This window comes from Micropterus salmoides, unplaced genomic scaffold (assembly GCF_014851395.1).
Source record: "Micropterus salmoides isolate LMB-PRFRI ecotype aquatic unplaced genomic scaffold, ASM1485139v1 Ms_hic_scaffold_1, whole genome shotgun sequence".
NCBI classification, from domain to species: domain Eukaryota; kingdom Metazoa; phylum Chordata; class Actinopteri; order Centrarchiformes; family Centrarchidae; genus Micropterus; species Micropterus salmoides.
Window position 1 is genome coordinate 36,616,290 of NW_024040040.1, and position 20,884 is coordinate 36,637,173.

The 20,884-nt window shown below is 41.5% G+C and overlaps 1 protein-coding gene across 4 annotated transcripts; it reads right to left on the bottom strand.

Annotated features, from left to right (window-relative positions):
* Window positions 1-8,867: 8,867 nt before the first annotated feature.
* Window positions 8,868-19,871, bottom strand: tfap2a (transcription factor AP-2 alpha). 4 transcript variants are annotated; one of them, XM_038725857.1, is made up of 8 exons: window positions 19,342-19,469; window positions 18,516-18,951; window positions 17,605-18,024; window positions 16,369-16,420; window positions 14,603-14,828; window positions 13,716-13,834; window positions 11,892-12,033; window positions 8,868-10,439 (listed from the first exon to the last, which is right to left on the bottom strand). In XM_038725857.1, exons 2-8 carry the CDS (start codon window positions 18,540-18,542, stop codon window positions 10,151-10,153), a joined length of 1,275 nt encoding a protein of 424 aa, XP_038581785.1. In that variant the 5' UTR covers window positions 18,543-18,951; window positions 19,342-19,469; the 3' UTR covers window positions 8,868-10,150. The 4 variants fall into 4 exon arrangements, with proteins under 4 accessions (XP_038581785.1, XP_038581767.1, XP_038581763.1 ...); XM_038725839.1 differs by lacking the exon at window positions 18,516-18,951 and having other exon boundaries at window positions 14,603-14,822; window positions 19,342-19,871; XM_038725835.1 differs by lacking the exon at window positions 18,516-18,951 and having other exon boundaries at window positions 19,342-19,870.
* Window positions 19,872-20,884: the final 1,013 nt, after the last annotated feature.

Sequence of the window (20,884 nt, forward strand, 5' to 3'; positions counted from 1 at the left end):
CATCATTTACAACGTGGAGACAGTTGAATGAGCAATTTTTTAATCAAGTGGAAATATCAGGAATCAATTCAAAATCAAAATCAAAAATTAGGATTAAATCAGGAATACGTGGTCTTTATTGTGAAAGGCAGAGGCTGGACCTGGTGTTAAACTCAAAATTATCATGTGGTCTGCTTTCTATTATCATATTAGAGACAGAATTAATTTGTTTAATGCAGTTTGTTTGAAATAAATGAGAAAAGGATGAAGAACCGTGAGAAGCTACAGTGTACACTGAAAATAATTGTGTCAAGCCGTTGCCTACTCTGAGAAAGGACAAAGGAATTACCACTTATAACCAAAGGTGTCATCAATTATCTTATCTCACTTAAAGTTGATGGAAATACTGTATTTCTTTAACGGCATTTAAGAAGGCTAGAAATACATGTGATTCTGATTTTGAAAATGAGTACTTCAGGAGGGTTGAGGTACCAGCTTGGGCTTCGGCCTTCATCCGAGGCCTGAGGCTCGATCCTCCTCTTCCACCAGCGCTTGCATTAGGACTAACGCTGGGGCAAAGGGGCTTGGGGCAGAGCCAAGCCTGAGTCTGACCCAGTTTTTAAGGGGTTCCTGATAGCAGACGGCTGGGAGTCTCAGGGTAACCCTCCATCAACACCAGCTCCTGTAATCTGGCCTAGCATGTGCCAATCAAGCCGAACGAGATGACAAGCTCATGATGACATGGCCATCGTCCTCTCTCCTCTCTTTGCTGCCTGGACATCTCAAATGCAAGAAAACATCCCAGTGATTATGGCATTTCAGTGTCATCTGGCATGTTGAGTTTGGCCAGAACGTTGAGATTGACAATGGAGAGACAACATGTTTGTGAGGTTTGCAAAGTTTATCGGGAAAGGTTGAGGTTTTTGGCACACAAGTGTTCAGTGGTATTAGATTAAACTTGTTTGTGAAAGAAAACTATCAAATCACATTTAAATCCATAAAGCTTCCAAAAGCCATGAAACCACGAGTGAGAAAATACACACTCTTTCAGGGATATTCTTTTCAAAAACATAACCATACACAAAATGTTAACACACAAGACAACTTAAACGCAAGCTTCAACTAGATTTAAATGTTGGCAGAAAATGCATTTCTCATGAACAATGCCTCAAGAAGGCTTACACTTTTTCCCCTCCATTTTGAAAATGGACTTTTCCATTTTCCAGCTGTCAAGAGGGAATCCTTTTTCTGGACACTCACATTTAAGCATACTGGAAAAAGAGAGAGAGAAAGAGAGAGAGATAGTGAGTAAGTGAGAGAGAGAGCAGCACATCTGACAATCCACTGGCATGAAAGTGAGCCCCTCAAGCGAACAAATTCAGAGAGAAAATTACAGTTTTGCGCGTTTGTGTCAATATGCATGTCAAAAGGTAATTGGGAAATTGTTCTGCAATGTCAAGTCCTGTTGGCAGTGTTTAGCCTGTGGTAAGATCAAAACCATTTCTTCACAAGAGGCCAGACCAAGCTCTCTAACTCTCTCACCCATACAAGACTCTCCTTTAAGCTAATAATGTGGCTGTTTATCGTGAAGTTATTACATTATTATCAGCTGCTCACAGGATCTACTGACAATGACTTTGAAAAAACTTTATTGTACTTCTGCACTGTCACGAACATTTAATTTCCTAGACATTCATGAGTGTTAGAGCGGTCCCCTATAGCAAAAAAGAAATGAAGGAGATGATGAAGGCAGATGACGTACAGTGTTATTAGTGACATTAGCCAAGGTAGCTCAACAACTTCTTCATCCACTAGAGAACGTTCTAAGCAATGCTGAAAACAAAACCACTGCAAAAAATGACCAAAATGATCACAAATCATGTGTTCTTTACTAACCATGACAAAAATGTCTAACACTAACCCAAAAATCATTCTGCCTCATCTGACCAAAACATAACCAAATAGATGTTGTGTAATTTTTACTATAAATAGACCTTCCTTCATATTGTCCAGTAACGCTACCATGAGAATACAGAATACAGCAACAGAAATAGCCGTGCACCTACAGTTAGCCTATTTTATTAATTGATTTCCAAGTACTGACTTATTCTAAGTTAATAAAAGGTTTCCTCTAACACTGAAAATGTTCACAAGGGTCATCACGCCTGAAGGTGCTGTTGAACTACCAGAAGGAAAACAGAGTTCAATTAGTTTTGGTCTCAATAGAGACTTTCACTTGTAACAATAGTCTAAATGCTGTTTCCCATGGTTTTCCACTCTGTTATGTGTGGAACTGTAAACTAAACAATGAAACATAAAAAATCTTTAGTATGACAGAAAGTAAAAAAATACTAAATACAGGCAGACTGCTAAGTAGCAAAAACCCCCAAGTGACTTTTGTAAATTCTTGTTTTCCATTTCAAGGTGCTATACAGTAGATACATTTTTATTTTTATTAGGGCTAGGGTAATGATTTGTTCACGATCTGGCCTGGTTTAGTCCTTACACGCATGTACCAATAAAAGGTTCAGACAGCACATCCTCTCAGGAGTGTTAGTTTGAAACTGGCTCATGACCATTGTCACATGTCACCCCACCGACACCCCACCCCCCCTCTCTTTTTCCATCTCTAACTGTTCACTGTACACTGTTAAAACAGAAATGACATTATCTTTATTAAATTGAGCCCTCCTTATTTATTTCTTATACTGTGGTGGTGAATATGATGAAAGGGTAAAGACCGGACAGTAGTGTATCTTCTCCACATGCATAGGCATACACACCAACAGCGGTCTTGGAATTGCCACAGGTCCTTTGGAGTTGGGTTCACTTTATTCTCCAATTAAAGTGAAGTGGACATTTATTTTGGAGGTATATGTCGACCATTTATCAAAATAATTACTTCCAATACCCAAAGAACCAGCAGCAAAAAAACATTTAAAGAAAAAAATAGTGCCATTTGTGGTAATTTAGCACTGAACATCAGTCCACTCTCCCTTTAGATCAAAAAATTAATATTGTAGTCGCTGCATAAGTGTTTTCTCCTGCTGGATGAAGTTAAAACTGGTTGACCTGAAGGCAGAAGCAAGCACATATGGACAGAATGGGCCCTATCATCTGGATTAGAGTGTTAGTTCCCTATCAACCTCTGGGGAAGAGATCCATAGTATGTGTCCCATTTCTTTATACATTTTTGGAGTGGGGTAACAAGCATACACTTTTTAGGAATGAATACTATATCTCTTTGTTCTTATCTTCATATTCTGAGAACACAAGAAACACAACACAAGTTTTCACCCTAAACTCTGTATGGTTTCTGAGATGCTTGATAAAAAGTAAATGTCCAACAAAATGCATGGGGGTCAAAAAGAAGGTCTAAAAAAAAAGAAAAACTACTTCAGAACGACTTCAGGTGAGTTTAAAGCAACCTTGATAATAATAATAATAATAATAATAATAATAATAATAATAATAAGAATATGTTATAATAAAATAATTGTTGTTGTTGTTGTTGTTGTTGTTGTTGTTGTTGTTGTTATGTCTACTAATAATATTTATTATTATATTCAGGTTTTGTTTGGGGGTGAAAGGATAAATAAATAAATGCCCCGCTAAATGTGTAATAGGCTAACTCACAGAAAGAACGACAAAAAGAGAAAGGGGAAAAGAGAGGGATGGAGAAAGAGAGACAGAGGCGGGGGGTGTATACCAATCGTTAAAGGGCCAAGCCAGTGAGTTGATTAGGTTCGGGAGAGAGAGAAGCTGCTGCGGCTTTCTTTGCGTACAGACAGAGTATAAGTCCTTTATCATGGGGAGGCACCGGCGTGGCCCCGAGCTATTGCTGGCCTGAAGCAAAGTACCAGAGAGAAGAAAAAATAGAGAGAGAGAAAAAAGAAAGGCGCGCTGGGGGGGGGGGGGGGGTCTATCATCAAACTTCATAATAACGCTTGGGGTTTGCCACAGCTGCGCAGTGACCCTTTTATTTTGCTGTGATGGAACAGATAGCTCACTATGAAATAGTGTGAAATTATCATGTCTATTAATTCAGTCAGACATCCACGGCTCTCCGCTGCTACCCCCTACCCCCGCCTCTCTCTCTGTCTTATTCTATTCCTTATCCGTGGAAATATATGATTTCCTAGCAAATGCTTCATTTTACTCGAGTGATTTTTCATCGTTGATTCACAGAAAATAAGTCTAAGGATAAAATGGGGTATTAAAGCACCGGGTGTCTATGTGTACAGAACACAACACAGGCCGATGTGCACTTTCATCTTTTAGTACACTATAACTATGTTTGTAAATTCATAACAGGAACACAGACATTTTTGTTCGCTTATCGAATCCCCTTTTGTAATAACTCCAATCATTTAAAGTCTGATAACAAAGCGTGGCACAGTGGGACCGATTGATACGGACTGTTTGTCCACCTGCTGTTATGTTACAGCTCGAATGTCTCAATTTTCTCCCCAAAAGTTAAGTTATTATTATTATTATTATTATTATTATTATTATTATTATTATTATTATTATTATTATAGTATTATTATTATTAGTAGTAGTAGTAGTATTAATGTTTGCTAAATAATAATTTGTAAATTGGCCCTCAAGCTTTTTAGATTGCCAAATTGCTCGGGGGTTTGAGCATCATCTGTGAAAAAAATCATGTCATGTCATTTGTCACTTCTGTCAGTCGTTTTCTAACAACATATTACAGCATATATATATATATATATATATATGCTGTAATATGTTGTTATATATATATATATATATAGGCCTACACACAAACTAGTCTGAGGCTCTGACAAAAGTCACCAAAAAGTCGTCGTTTTCATTTGTAGTCAGTGCTCATGCGACCGTTTTGCCAATAAAACCTGCCAACGTGGTGCAGTGTCAATATTAATGAAGATGGTGCTCCTAATGTGATGACCTGACAGCAACAAAAACATGAGGGGAACATTTAAAAAACGCCTTTTAAAAGATGTGGCTGTGTGCTTATGAAGCGTGATGGTTTGGTTTGATAAAAGGTCTGGGGTTTTATACATAGAGAGAGAGAGAGATTTGATTGAAATGGCGTGTGCCTGGCTGACGGGAGCCAGTGAGGGACAAAGCCCCTGCGAAGCCACGGCCACTCGAGCAATTATTCCTCCACGCTGCATTTGGATTAGTGCAATGGAAAGAAGCATATGTTTGGCCCGGGGCGACACTCCCCCCCTGGCTGACTGCAGAGGATGCAGTGAGAGACACAGGGAGAGAGGCACAGAGAGAGAATGACTAAAACTAGAATATAAACTGCATTAACCAAGTGAGGAAATACTAACACATTTTTAATCCGCTCTTTTTTCATATATTTGGGGATAAATAAGCCCATGAAATTGGCAGACCTCAGTGCTTGATAGGTGACTGGAGGACAACAATGATTCCTGATAAGTACTGTCATAGCGCAAAAACGTCGTTTATTCTTTAAAAAGCCTTGCTTTGTCCAAAGTGGCAAAGAGAAATCATAACAAATACACTGAAACCTCTGTGTGTGTGTGTGTGTGTGTGTGTGTGTGTGTGTGTGTGTGTGTGTGTGTGTGTGTGCGCGCGCGCGCGCGCGTGTTGTCTCTTGCAGATGTCAACTAAAAACTAATCAAACACTTCTCATTTTTTGTGTGAATGAGAGTGTGTGTGGAATTATCGAGCTCCAGTGTCCACGTCAGGAGTCTCTTTGTTTATTCAAAGTCACTTAATGTTTTCTAATCGATTACCTAATGTCTCAAGTAATCAAGGGTGATTTGGTGGAGTCATTGACCTCTCTTGGCTTCTGAGCCCTGGCTCGCAGAGTGGGCAAGGGGCCCATAGGGGGTCAGCGCCAGGCGGGGGGCCAGAGCCCCAAATGACGGCTGATGTCAGAGTTGAGGACAATTAGCCATTTTGCGCTTCATTGCGAACTTTAAAGTCACATAATTCGATTGCACCAATAGCCGTATCAAATGTCTTTTAGAGGAACCCTGCGTCTTGTCCAAGCCACTTATTATTAAGCCGGCAGTTTGAAATGCGCCGTTGGTAAAACATTTGATACAAGTAGCTCTAATTGACAGCCCTGTGTTTGCCGAAATTCTATCGATAAAGTGACCATCTGCTCTCTCTTATTTAAGACATTGTCTCGTTTAGTATTTCTAGAACATCAACATGCTTAATCCATCAAAATCCTCTATCAAAATATCTCTGCTCCATTGATAAGGAAAAACTTTCCAGCATTGAGGACACCAATCATTTGCAAAAGGCAGAATTTTTCCCCAAAGTACTGTGCAATAACTGATCATCTTTAAACAATCACTTCAATTTCATCAGACTCAGATCCCTCTCTTTAAATGTCAGGAGCTCAGCTGGGCTTAAATCAAATTTTAATCATACCAATATAACATTTGTGGCAGTACAGTGAACAAATCTGGGCCTTGTGTGCTGCTGCCCTGTATCTTCCCATGCAGGCAAGCATTGCATTGCCTGCAAGCGTTACAGTGCATACTGTTGTAGGGATGGTGCTACAGGGTAATTAGGCCATGCAGACACGTTCACCAAGCAATGATTTCACTAACATCAACTAAATACTTTCTGACCACAAACACGGGTGCCAGCCTGTAAAGTGGATGGGACACATTTGCACAGGACTGATGAGCGCAGCAGTGACGTGCAGCTGGTGGTAGATGAAAAGTTGCGTTGCATGCCCGACAGACAGTGATCAATAGAAGGCGAGCAGCATGAAAAATAAATATATTTTCAGTATTAGCACAGAAGCATTAATTTATCCTCTAAAAAGCTGCAGCTTTTGATTTAAAGTAAGATTTGTGTCAGACTACAGTGTGCACTCACAGAGGTGGTTTAACCGAGTCTGTCTGTGTTTGTCCTTCATTACATCTCTGCTACAAACTATAAATATCAACACAGCGCCAGCCCACTGAAGCTTACCAGCAGACAAATATGCATGTACGTGCATGAAATAGATATAAAGGCCACTTCATCATTGAGCACCATCATCTGCCTGCAGAAGATGCTCAATCACACACAGTGTATCACTTTAACCCCAGGTAAATATTTTATTTCACATATTCTCCAGAATATTTGATAACAACAGGCCTCACACTTATTAATTACTATACGAGAATCAGCTGTAATTGGTTTAGTTGAGACAAGCAGCAGTTATGGATTGAATTAGCCAAATTCAGCTGGGTATTGCTGACTGGCTCTTCACATTTCAGACCTCCTTGTTTTTTTGCAAATGACTTTCGCTGTGAGGCATTATGAGAACCGAGCTCTACCTGTTTAAAATCAAATTAGGGTAAAATTCCAATTTTGTATTAAAAAGGTATGCAAATTATAGGCTAGTATCAGTGTATACAAACGATAGACAATGGGATTTGGAGTTTCTTTAACACTCCAATTCCATTACACCGAAAGACACAATTACAGGCCTCGTGATCCTCATCTTGTACTCATAATATGCACAAATATTCACCATTGTCACAGATACCACTATTTCTAATGCGTTCGTTTCACCCTCAAAGACCTGTTTTCATTCAAGCAAACCCCGATAAATTTATTAAATAACATTAGCATTAATGACACACGCGAGGGGCTTCCTTTTTCGCTAATACCAATGTATGCTGGTTTAATACGATTGTTTTCCCTTAAAGTGACTATTTATGCTATTCCCCCCTCACATCCACCATAGCAGGAGCAGCCGGGTAGTCTCTCCCCTTTATGAGTGAGCTATTGTGCCTGAGGACAGGATCCCACACACAATCTGAAGACTGAGCCAACAAAAACAGGGCCTGACAGACAATGCCTCGCTTCACCTGCTCTAGCACTGTGCATCGCAATTATGCCAAGGACATGTACAGTTAGGCTTCATTCACCCTCCTGCAAAACAACTGCCTCAGAATTAAACCACGGCCCGAAAATCATGCAGATAATAAATATGGCTGCAGAGGAGATTGGAGAGAGAAGGGGAGGAGGAAGGGGGGAGGTCGCCCAGCGCTCTCCCAGTGTTATATATTTTAAACTGCATGGTTACCAGACAGTGAAATAGGGAAAGCAAGAAACAATACCAAGATGCATATATCAACAGACTGATGCATGCTCCAGACGAGATTGATTTTGAGCTATAGGTGCCACGCCATCAATATACAATCAAACTCAACTCAAATGTTATGCAACGGCCTGCTCTCTGCAGCTCTGCACGCAAAATAAAGCAAAGGCCAGCATCAGATTTGCTGTTAGGCTACATCCAGCGTGATAGCCACATTTATGAACCCACTCAGCCAAACACAACGAAATGAGACTAAATACCAGCCAGGGAAGGAGATTCGTTATGAAAGCATTATGATTGTATCACGAAATATGCATATAAAAAAGTCCAGCATACTGAGCGCTGATTGTTCATTGATTACACTGAGAGGCAAACAACATAACAAATATTTGATGCATGTCTTTGAATAAGGCTCCAGCACAGAATAAACGGGGGAGAGCCAAATATAGCCTATAACAACCAAACATTGCACACCAGGCCTATATACATCTCAGAGGGTTTTAGCTGGAGGGGTGGCGCTGCACACTTCAAACGCGAATATATCCATTGTTGTGAGGCATTTGGCCTGCATAAGATCCTGTGCTCTGAACTAGGGAGTTTAAAGTAAGATTTTTTTTATTATACTTGAGGGAAACAATGAGTTCAGCTGCTTATTGCAAGGAGCAATCGTCAAGGGAGACTTAAACTCAATTACTGTAGCCGTTCAGAATGGGAAAAAAATACTAAGACCAAAAAAAACAGAAAGAAAGAAAAAAACACCCGGGCATATGAGGCAGTGAATAAAAAATTAAAAGATATGAATAAAATCGAGATGAAGCGTATCAAATATTTATTTTTTTTCTGGGCAACAAAGGACTATAATACATTGACAGGCATGGGAACTATTGCCAGCACATGTCTATACAATACAGCTAAAACCGCCTCCAATTTTGGACATTATCGGACATAACAAGATATCAGGTGGTCCCAAAAAATGTTTTTTGAATGTCTTCCAACATTTAAAAAAAGACAATTTTCCATTTATTGCTTTTATGGTGCTTCAAGGAGAGAACAAGAGGTGAAACGTATTCTGATTGGCACAACACATAAAAGCTTGTATAAAAACGAAAGTAGAAACACAAAAAAAACCAAAAAACAGTTCTCCTCAGGGTCTCACTTATGCTCTGTCTCAAATAAAATAAAACTGAATAAGGATGATATATATAGAGAGAAATGGAAGTTTATTTCTATTAAATTTGTTCACTTGCTTCAATGTCGCCTCAACATGCTACAAGAGGGCTGAATTGAAATATCCCAGAGAAATAAAAATACCCCAAACTTCTGTTTTCTAAGAACCATAAAATCACATGAAGAACTAACCGAATATTCAAACCCACTAAAACAGGAGGCACCAGATAAATAAAAACAAAAGAAGTTTCAACAGACGCACCATATTTACAATTCCCATTAAATTACACATAAATAAATATATACATACATGAACACTGATTCCCTTATATAACCGTGAATCGTGTTGAAATTCAAAAAGTTCAAGTTGGTCGCTTGGAGAGTGAGAGAGTCTACAACTGAAGTCATGACATGGAGCTCTGTGGAATTTCTCGTTGTTTTTCAAGTTTATTATTCACAATACTGATAAGAATTCATCCTCTTTTAGCTTCGTTTTTGTCACAATCGTAAAATTGAGATATAGAGGGGTCGCTGGATTTCAGTCCATTCGTTGCAGCTCATAAAAAATAAGGGGAGTACATAAAAAGTCCTCTGGCTGAGGCAATACACCTTTTCCTCGCCCTGGAGCTGTTCCTTTGCAGCTTTTTTTCTTTTCTTTTTTTTTTAAATAACATTTCTTATGGTTCAGGTGTTGGAAGAAGAAGAAGAATCTTGCGTCGTTCCCCCGTGAATCCAAAGTGGGATGTAAAAACAATACATGTAAAACCGCGCAAGATCAGGAAGTGGCACGTTTAACTTTATCAATAGTATTTATAAGGTATTTATAATATTTATATTGGATGGGTGGGGGCCGGGGCAAGGCGGAGGAGTGTGGGTCGGTGTAGAAGAAGGGCCCCGGGGTTTGGCCCTGGTGAAGGTGGGATGGAAACATCACTTTCTGTGCTTCTCGTCTTTGTCTCCGCCTTTAGTGCCGTTATCTGAGTGACTGTTGGGGTTGTTGTTGAGGTACATTTTGTCCATGGCTTTGATAGCCTCGGTCAGATAGTTCTGCAGGGCTGTAACAGCCGCGCACAGTGCCGGGGTCCCGAAACCGTGCGAGATTAGACTGAAGTGGGTCAAACAGCTCTGGATTCCCGGTTCAAGAATTGGCTGCGGCCGTGAGTTTCCCAGCGGCGAGCGGTCCTGGGACAGCAGGTCTGTGAACTCTTTGCAGACTTGCCTAAAACAGAGAGAACGGTGTGTTAGAGACCAGGCCAGGGCATCGCAAATCCCTGCAACCATTTTAATGTCCTGATAAAAATAAATTAAAGTGGACACACTGCAAATATGGCCATTTTAACATCAGCCAGTGCTGCAGGGGTGCAGGGTTGTGAATTCTAAATGTGCTTAAAGCAAGTGAAAAGTGACCAGGCGAGATAAGTTCTTCTGTTTCTTTTTGCAAATCAACTTATGTCAATGATATATTTAAAACATTTATTACTGGATAAAAATTGTGTCATTCTGCTTTGTTTTTAACACTGGGCTGAAGAAAATGCCCTGAAGCTACAAACAGGTGTAAATTAATCTCTCAGCTCAGTGGCAGGATATTTTACTTACAATGCAATTTTTAATATACAAAAAAGTCCAAATGACTTGTCGATGTAAAAGGAACTGTGCTGCGTAAACTTCTGATTATCACATAGCAAACACCAACCGATAAAACAATATAGTAATAAAACACATTAATTCATGTTTTTTATTCCTTCAAAATACACCTTCATCTTGATATGCAGCACACTGATTGTAGGCGAAATATTTATTAGAACGTATTGAAAATTCTACTCTACCATTAAAAGGTGAGTTAACGCGGGTTTGCTCTCCATTTCATGGTAGGCCTAACTGTATTTTATTGACATCCAAAAAGCTTGTAATAAGCGGTTATAGTTGACAGCTGCTTGATTATAGCAGCCCAGTCATCAATATTAGGCTAACTGCAGGCTTCTGCGTCTCTGTGCCTTTTAAGGAATTCCCTTGTTTCACTTAACGCAGAGTAAAAAATAAGCAACACCAATGGTAGCGCTGGATGAGAACCAGCCATGTGTCACTGTCACTGAAATCACAAGGCTAAGAAAATACTCCTGTGCGTGTGGATGAGGGAAGGGCCCAATCAACATCCCAACAGCAGTAGGCTACATTTAACTGCACTGTACCTACTTTAATTGTAATTTATATTATATTGAATCCCGTGTTTAAATAAAAATAAGTGTCGGGAATAAATTCCATAATTAGCAGAGATGTGCACAGTAACATTTGAATGTATGTGGCTAAAAAAAAAGTGTATTAATTAATAGTGGGCTAGCTTGTAGCATTTTTGGACTGCTAAGGAGCAATGATAACACATCTGGCATACTGTGTAAAATTTTCATTTTTTCTAAAAAAAATCACTTAAGAAAATAGAAAGAGAAAATATCAAATTTATGATAGGAGTGAAAATTGCATTTTAATAAAATTATCTACGTGTGTGAGTGTGTGTGTGAGTGTGTGTGTGTGTGTGTGTGTGTGTGTGTGTGTGTGTGTGTGTGTGTGTATACATGCGCGCGCGTGTGCAAACTGTCAAACAAAAACACACACACAGTCGCACAGACTGGGATGCATTTGGTGTGACACAGTGAAATGTGATAACAGCACTTACTTCGTGGCCAATAGCATGTTTTTTCTTTGGACTTGTTCGTTTGGGTCGGAATGCTGACGGTTTACATATTCAGCTACTGCCTTGGCTGGAAACTCGGTCTCGCATACATAACCAAAATCCCTGGCAAGATGTACCGCCTCGCCTGAGAAAGAATGGGAAAAATGAGGTTGAATGTGTTTGCTTATTAAATATGGTTAGGCTACATCAAATCCAGAGCAGTTCACACTCCCTGGCTGGACTAACACATTATTAATCTGATCTGAACAGAGCGTCCACTTTGTTTATGCGTTCAGACAGCAGGGTTATGGCACCTGTGCCTTCCCAACAACACTAATGATGATGATAACAGCAACCCTAACCCTGACAGCCAAGAAATAATAATAAAACAGCCCAGCGAGCTGTCAATACACGTCAAGTTCTCTCCTCCATACCGTGAGAGCAGTTAAATACGGAGGAGAAACAATAAGTGGATATGAAATATAGACGACGCGTCATGCTTAGCACCATGGCATTGATTACCAATGCCTGCACATTATTGAAAGTCCAGCAGATCACAGAGGCATGGGGAAGCAATTTTAAAGGGCTACACCTAAATCTCCCTTTCTCTCCTCATACTTCAGCTCTGAGAACCTAAAGGTTTCATTCCATCCGAGTCTGAGCTCCTCTCTCCTGTCGTTTGACATTTTTCCCCCCAAGTCTTTGGTTTTAATTTCCTGAAGCAGTTGAGTTTTTACTGCGGGGCTTCCTGTCCATAAGCCTTTACTCCGGAAGAACGCATGCGCCAATTAGCATCAAAGCTCAAGTCCAGTAAACTCGTTTCCATAAAATGGAGCGGATCATAAACAATGACAGCACTTCAGAAAACGCAGCGTCCCTTCACTAAATAACCGGCTGCCTTCACCCACCCTCTGCCACCTACCCCCACGTGCACCACCCTCTTATTACCCAGAATCATACATTTCTCCAGGCTCATTACAATACAGCACCACATTTCTACGAAGCACAATGAATATTGCATTCGGTCCTCTTCTGCAATAATGATTAACAGGGACCAATGAACCATCGCAGGATTTCACCTTTGGAAACCCACAGCACACCAAATACCACTGCACTGAATAATAAGGTTCAACTCTGAAAGCAGAATGGATTTATCCAGTGGCGTAAAAATGCATATTTTCAGCGCACTATAATTGACTAATTTATTCTTTAATAGGCCCAAAACATATAGCTCTCGATAGGTCAGCGCCATGCCATTTGCATGCAACAAAAATCTTCATTGAATACCAAAACATGGGAAGCTATTAACGAAAAGAATTAAGTCACCATTAAAAATCAGCCCTGCGCTGCCATATCCAGGCTGTATTAATGTTCGAAACAGTGCAGGGTTAATAAATCAATCGACTTCTCATCCATGAGGTGAAGCAGCTCAGCGGCGCCCAATAAACAAGCAGCACTCAGTAATTAACTGGACTTCAACACAAATTCATCCAGTGTATAAACTAGGCCAGCCGTGGACCTGCAAGTGTGCTCCTGAAAGCGGAGGCCAACGCTGCAAAGCCACTAGAATTACCAGCACCATTCTCCCTCTCTCTCCTCACAGCCACACGCACACACACACACACACACACACACACACATCCTTCATGCTTTATTACTTGCGAGGCAAAGTCGGTCCACATTACACGGATGAGCGCATATGCTGATTTCCAACACAGAGAAAGGAAGAGAGAGAGAGAGAGAAAGAAAAAAAAACTCCCAGTTTGCAAGCACCTGATATCGCGGGAGCAACAACAGTGGGAACATGATTTACGGTACCCGACTTACCTTCGACTAGTGACGTCAGCAAGGTGACGTTTGCTGCCTTGCGTCTGCCTGCAGGTAGATTCAAGCCGATTTTATCCAGCTTCTCCCTTAAGGATCTTCCCCCGTTCTTAGACTTGGCCCTGTGGCAGCAAAACAAAGCCTACATTAGGATATCTGAAATATGGTATAAGTGCAGCGAACACGTGAATTTAGTCGCTTACTCATTGTCAAATATTTGTAATGATTATGTCCTATCGCTTGGAATTTAGTTGACCCTTTTTATAATGCACACGCTGATGTTTGCACCATATAAACATACATCAGCTAGTAAACGCGATGCAGGTCTTCTTCACTAATTAAAAGTCGAATTGACTGAATTTGGCTGGCTTTACCCTCCACAACATCGCTCATACAGGCTATAAATAATACTAAAAGAGCCTCAGCCTTTTCACCAGCAGACAAATACTGTACAAAATGAATAAATAAAGCCCTACTTAATAGGCAGTACTATTACTGGCTGCGTGTCTGCAGCACTTCAGTAGACAGTTCACTGGAGACCAATGTTTTCATGTGTAATGCCTTCACTGGGCCTATAGAGCTGGGGTTGAAACAGACTAGGCCTACATTAATTTGAGAGAGAGAGAGAGAGAGCGCGCTAGGAAAGTTAATATGGAATTTAACAGACCCCTCCTGCTTTAAATGCAGGAGCTAGGTGTCATGGTTGGTCGATTTTAATTATTCTTGGTACAGAGGAGAGAGAGAGAGAGAGAGAGAGAGAGAGAAATGCATGCTGGCAGAGAGAATGGATTGGAGTTGAGTGAGAGAGTTCATACACACGCACGCATACACCAATACACACACAGGTACATAGAGAGAGGAGATTTTTGCAGCCTTCCAGTTAGACTCACCTCCTCAGCACCCCGCCCAGAAGAGAGGCGTTGAGGCACTCGGGCGGCGAGAGGCGTCTCTGCACCTCCGCCACCGTGACCTTGTACTTTGATGTGGAGCTGAGGAGGGACAGGCGACCCGGAACTGAGCAGAACACCTCGTTGGGGTTTACCACCCCTCCGAAAAGACCGTCTTTATTTACGGGGATGGCTGAGATGTTGTTGTTCTTGGATAAAGACACTGGACCTAGCAAGGGAGGGAAAGGGGGGGGGGGGGGGGGGGCGAAGGAGGGAGGGGGTGAGGCAGAGAGAGAGACCGTGCTCAGTGAATTTCATGCAATGCAGAGCCTTAACTAAATGAGAAGGGGGGATTTAGGCCCCGGATTTAGAGTTTAGCACCACATGTGTACACTTTCAGCAACAAGGACATGCAGGGAAAAGCGACTAACACAGGTCTATGGCAATAATAAGAATAATGTGTGTGTGTGTTGGGGGGGGGGGGGGGGGGGGGGTATGTGTGTACGTGTGTGTGTGCATAGAAGAATCATTAACGTCAGGACTATTCCCGCTCAACTACACAGGTAAAAAATATTTCAAATCATCTCTTTATCTAAAACACACCGGTCAACATATACAGGCCTGGGTCTCAACTGCAGACAGCGAGAATCTCCAGTATCTGTGCGCTCATGCAGCCTATTTTTACTCTCGCCACACCATGGATCGACTTTGCACAAAGCAACCACACCACCCGAGAGATTCGGTAAAGTCTACCTATTTTGACATATCCTCGGTATCCAACAAAACACCGTCAGCCGTGTGTGATTTCAGACCGTGGTGGTGGTGGGGGGGGGGGGGGTCTGCACTACTGAGCTTTACACCGTTTCGGTGTGCAGTAACCAGAGACAAAGGGGACTATGCGCCTATGGATAGATCACTTGTGACATTAATGGCTCAAGGGAGCCTAATAGAGACAATAGGAGTTAAACGAACTCTTGAGATTACTAATATAAGAAGCCAATTACCATGTTGATGCGAAGATAGACAGACTCAAAAAAGAACGAATGGAAAAAAAGACAGAAAAAGAAAGAAAGAAAAATCGCTCCATATCTTATCTAGTGAGTTCTAATTTGACCTGACCAAACGCTTTTAAAACATGGCCATGAAAAGGGTCTCCCCATGTTCTATCATTACCAATGTAAACCAGCCTGAATTTATCGCCTACAGCAAATAAAAGCAAAATATTAAACCGGTATTATTCAACAACCTTGAGTGATCAGTCAGTGATTTTTCCAAGCCGAGTTATGATTCCCTCTTCAAATAAAAGACTATCATGCAGCACACACTGGTCCTGTGCTCCATCCAGCGGTTACCAACTTCCATTTTAAATTTGACCATGCAGTGTGATTGCAGCTACTGGCTCTCGGCGCTGAAGTGCCAGGATTGTCTACAGGCCTGTATCTTTGACCATCCATACCATGGGCCTACAAAGCCCACCAGCACTACTCATCTCCCCGCAGCTCTGAAACGCTGACAGTAAATTCCATCAGCGAGAGAGGAAAAAAAGGTGCAGCCAGTTTGATGCACTTGGAAACCATGTAATGAAAAATAGGCTACTGCGTATTAGGATCAGTCAGGCATTACCGCATTGCATCGAGTTCTCTCGAGCAGAATGGCGAATTGTGTGTGTGTGTGTGTGTGTGTGTGTGTGTGTGTCTGTGTCTGTGTGTGTAGCCTAGTGGTGTGCAGCTTGCAGAAACATGCATGATATCTCGGAGGAAATTGCTTACCTTTTTTAATTACAGTCTGGTCGGGAATGTGAATTCCTTGATCCTCAACAGACTATGACACAAATGCAAAAAAAGGACAATTTTAGCACAAAGGTACAAAAACATCAGCCTCAGTCCTGTGTCAGTGAAGGCAACTCCAAATGCTGTGCACGAACAAAGCCTGACACAATTAGCGGTCACAAGCACCCAACATCGAGGCTCTGGAGGCCATACCTGTTATTATTGTCCATGGGTGTTTTCAGCGTGTTACACTGATGGACGCATTACACTAGATCACATACTCAGACTTAAATAACGAAGCTGTGTCGCCCCATAATCCTGACCTAATTTCGCCCTCAGATTGGCTCTACTCACAAGGAAACGTATCTAGATTGGATAATAATTATTGCAGCGCAGCCTATTAAGGGCCTATGAACTAATTAGAGGATTATTGGTGTTTGTTTCTGATTAAAAACTGGGAAGAATACTTCAAATAAGAATGAGGGTTATTGGAAATTTCAGCGCCCATTTATCATGTATCTTTATTAATCGTACCGATTACTCAATCCACCAAACTCAATTCTCCTGCTGTGCATGCAATGTATTATAATGCTGTTGTTCTCAAAGAACGGCGAGCTCATCTTTTTTTTTTTCAAACTGAGAAATCAAATAAAGTCAGAGGACATGAAGGAAATCTTGTGGAAATACAGGCGCGCCGTTTATTTCATTTCATATTTCATTTCATTCGATTTAAGTGGTGATGTAGAACAAAACCACATTGAATTTGCCAACTAATAGAATTTTTTTAAATATGTGTTTTGAAAACTATATTTTATAAATGGAAATAACCATGCAAAAAATGTGCTGTTATATTCAAAATAATCTTGACAACAGTGAAAACCTTTTTTTTTCAGGCAGTAAAAAAATGTCTGTATTGAGAGACTAACTAATAGGTAGGCTACAATGCGTGTCATCGTTCTGACATTTATCAAACAATAGTTATAATAATAACACTTTTACTATAATACTCTAATAACACCAATTAAACCGATTAGTAATTATGCTTGAACAAATGGTAATAATAATTCTATTCAAATAAAAAAAAACACCATTACCGTTGTTATTATTTTTAATGATAATATTAAATTAAAACATTGTAATGGAATCCAACAGTGACTAAAATGAATAAGGACAGAAATATTATTATTAAACAGATTTAATCCACAAAAAGAGAAACCCAGGTAAATGCTGCCTCACCTGAACGTCTTCTAAAGAGTGAGGTATTCCATGGATAGGGATAGAGTCTGACAGTCCAGTATCGATGCCGTGGCCGGACGGTAGGAGCACTTCCCTGCGGTAGTCCCGGCACAGCTGGTGGGGCAGGCTGCGGTGCTGGTGCAGCAGGCCGCTCTCCTGACCCTGCCTCTGGCCCGGCCAGCCCGGGTGCTGCGGCTGCGGCTGGGCGTGCAGGGAGTTGAGAGAGTACGGGTCGTTGACGTGCGAGTAAGGGTCCTGAGACTGCGGGTAGATGGGCTGGTAGGGTGGGGGGAAGTACGGGGGCTGGAAGTCCGAGTTCGGCGTGTGGGAGAGCGGAGGGGCGCTCGTGTAGGGACTCTGGCCCACGCCGCCCAGTTGAGGTAGCCTGGCTGTCCCATTGCTGGTGCCGTCGTGACGGTCCTGGCAGGGAAGGACAGAAAGAAAAATGTGTTTTAGCCTAAATACATTTTAATAGACACAAATATACACGAACGCTCTTTGTCTGAACTGCTGAATGCTCTGCGGGCTTAAGCTGGGGCATTATCAAAAATGCCCTGAGTGGATGACAGGAAAGTGGGAAATCTATATTAATTTTCTTTTAATGTACTGGTTGATCTAAAACAAGAAAGACAACAATTCCACACACCGACTACTTGGCAGCAAAGTTCTAAAAATAAGATAGCATTGCCAAAAGTAAATAATAAAACGAAACATAGAAATTCCGGAGGTGGAAATGCCCTCAAATAAATAACCGAGCCTTGCGTATTTCAGCATTTACCCAAGGTGCCCCATCGTTTCTAAGCATGCAAGCTTTACAGAACAGAATTCAGCGAAAAATAAATATTATAACAAAATCTCATTTGCAAACAAATTACGAAGGGGTCTGCCACGGTGAAGCTACAGCAACTTACCATCGCGGAAAAACTGTGCACTAACATCTGTATGTTTGTTTTTGTTTTTTGGTGCGACTCGAGAAAAGAGTGATCAGTTCAAAAACACTTCGGCTGATTGAGGGGCGAGCAAAGGGAATTAACCGGCAAAACAAAAAAAATGTAGCCCCCAGAAAAGACTCTTCTCTCCTGCAAGATCACGATGGCCCCGGCGATCAGATATGTGCCACAGTAGCAGGACGATAATCCATCAGAAACAAATTGTTAGATCCCAGCTGCCCTTCATTTGGGTCTAAAATTGCAGATGTTCGGCGGTGCTGGCGGATTTGGGTTGAAAAGTTTCTCTTGGTAAACCCTCTTTTCTCCCTGCTCTCCTGGCTTCTATCACAGTGCTGCCGTCCCCTCGCTTGAGCTCATATTAGCAAAAGAGCCGCTTCTTCGTCTCCCTCTTGGACTCCTATTAGAAGGCATTCATGACTATTAATATTACAGGAATACTTAATAATAAGGAAAGAATGGTCGGAAATCGGGCGTGAAGCGGAGGACGCAACTCAAGGCAGGAGTCTGCGCTTAAATGACGTCCATTGAAAGGAGGAATCAGTATATCTAATCAGAGATGGGAAGAGAGAGGGAGGGAGAGAGAAAGAGGGAGTGAGAGACTGTGGAGGGAGTGGAAAGAGAGAGAGACAAAAAGAGGGACATTCACTCTCATCTGACGAATCAGAGAGAGAGGAAGGAGGGGGGGGGTCCCAGGGCCAAAGCGCAAAAGTGAAAGAAAGGCATAGGAATGAAGGGAGGTGGACTACAGACAGGGGAAGAAGAAGCCACGGAAGGAAACAATGTGCACCTCTGAACTGGGTGAAAATCCAGCAGACGACGCTATGGGCAATCCGACAGGCTCATTTCTACCACTCGTCCCTTTGTTTTCCACCTCACACTCCGACAGCGAGCTGTCCTCCATGGGGCTCCTTTCTCTCCTCTGTCTCCGCCGAATTTAATCCACCGGTTCCTCTTCGACTCCCAAGCCAGAGTAACACCGGCTAACGTTTAACTTTGACCCGGAAAGACGGAGAAAAATAAACTCCCGAAGTCTATGATTATAGGGCCGCTCGGATACAGCGCCCTCACCAACTTTTACGCGCGGCCAAAAAGAGCTCCACTCCCCTTCCTGCTTAATCACGCATTTTAAAAACTACGAGACGTCGGGCTGTGGCCGATTTCGATTGCAAATGTTATTTCTTTGCACCAATACTGGGGAAGCGGGAAAACATTTGCCTGTAAATTAAAACAATCACCACAGCATGAACGCGGAGGTGCTCGGTTTTTGTTTTCCTGCTCCCGGCTGTCCCTATCCTCCCAGGACGCAGGTGAAAACACGTCCGACTGGCTTCTCCACTTCTAAACAAGTCCCTGATATTACTGCCAAACTTTGTCTATGCTCATAACAACGATCACTCGGTGTATGCACTCCACACACAACATGCACACACGCAAAATCTAACGGCTCAATTGCAGAGATAAAACTAAAGAGTAAATGCCCATGCCATTTAAGCAGTGAATAAAGCAGGCTATGTTACCGCTTACATCTGCAATTTAGTCAAAATATTTAACTCAAATGCATTAAATGCATGGTGTATTCTGTGTATTATTATTTTAAAGTTTCCACGTGTCATTTCATATTTGGATATATTTTAGTGTGAAATTGAAGTAACTAATATATTAAATACAGAATGTTATTGCCATAAGTTCGTTTTATTATTATTATTATTATTATTATCCTTTAATTTTACTCTACACATACACAAAAAAAAGAAGAAATTACTAAAAGACATAGATCTATTCATGCTGCAGTTAAATGTGTCCACTAACAGCTGTCAGATGAATGACATATTTGGATCAAAACAATACAACATGTCCCTGAAATAATTAGCTTAGTCAATTTAAAAAATGTATACATATTTAATTGAACAAGTGAAAGAGGAGCCCCTTACCTCGCAATCTTCATATTTAATGTTATCAGTTAATTTCCAGAGCATTTTCATGGGTTGTTGAGGTGGATATTGAGTATAGGTATCGCCTTAGCCTTGTTTTCACTCAGTGAATTGTGCTCCCCGCTCAGAAAAACTACTTTTATTGAAGCTGTGGGCTGCTGTCTGTCTTGCGCTCTGAGGTCTCCCTCTAATGGTGGAAGTGAAGGGCTGGAGCAGCTCTGTAATAACACTGGCACAGGGCCTCATTAGCATATCAACAGCCGTTTGATTCCCCCCATCTGCTCACACAACACCAATGGACAGCGCACAGGTAAAAACTAAAGCAGCAAGACGCTACACATGCTTATTATTTCGACTGTTCAGTGGTGTGTGTGTGTGTGTTGAGGGGAGGGTATAGTC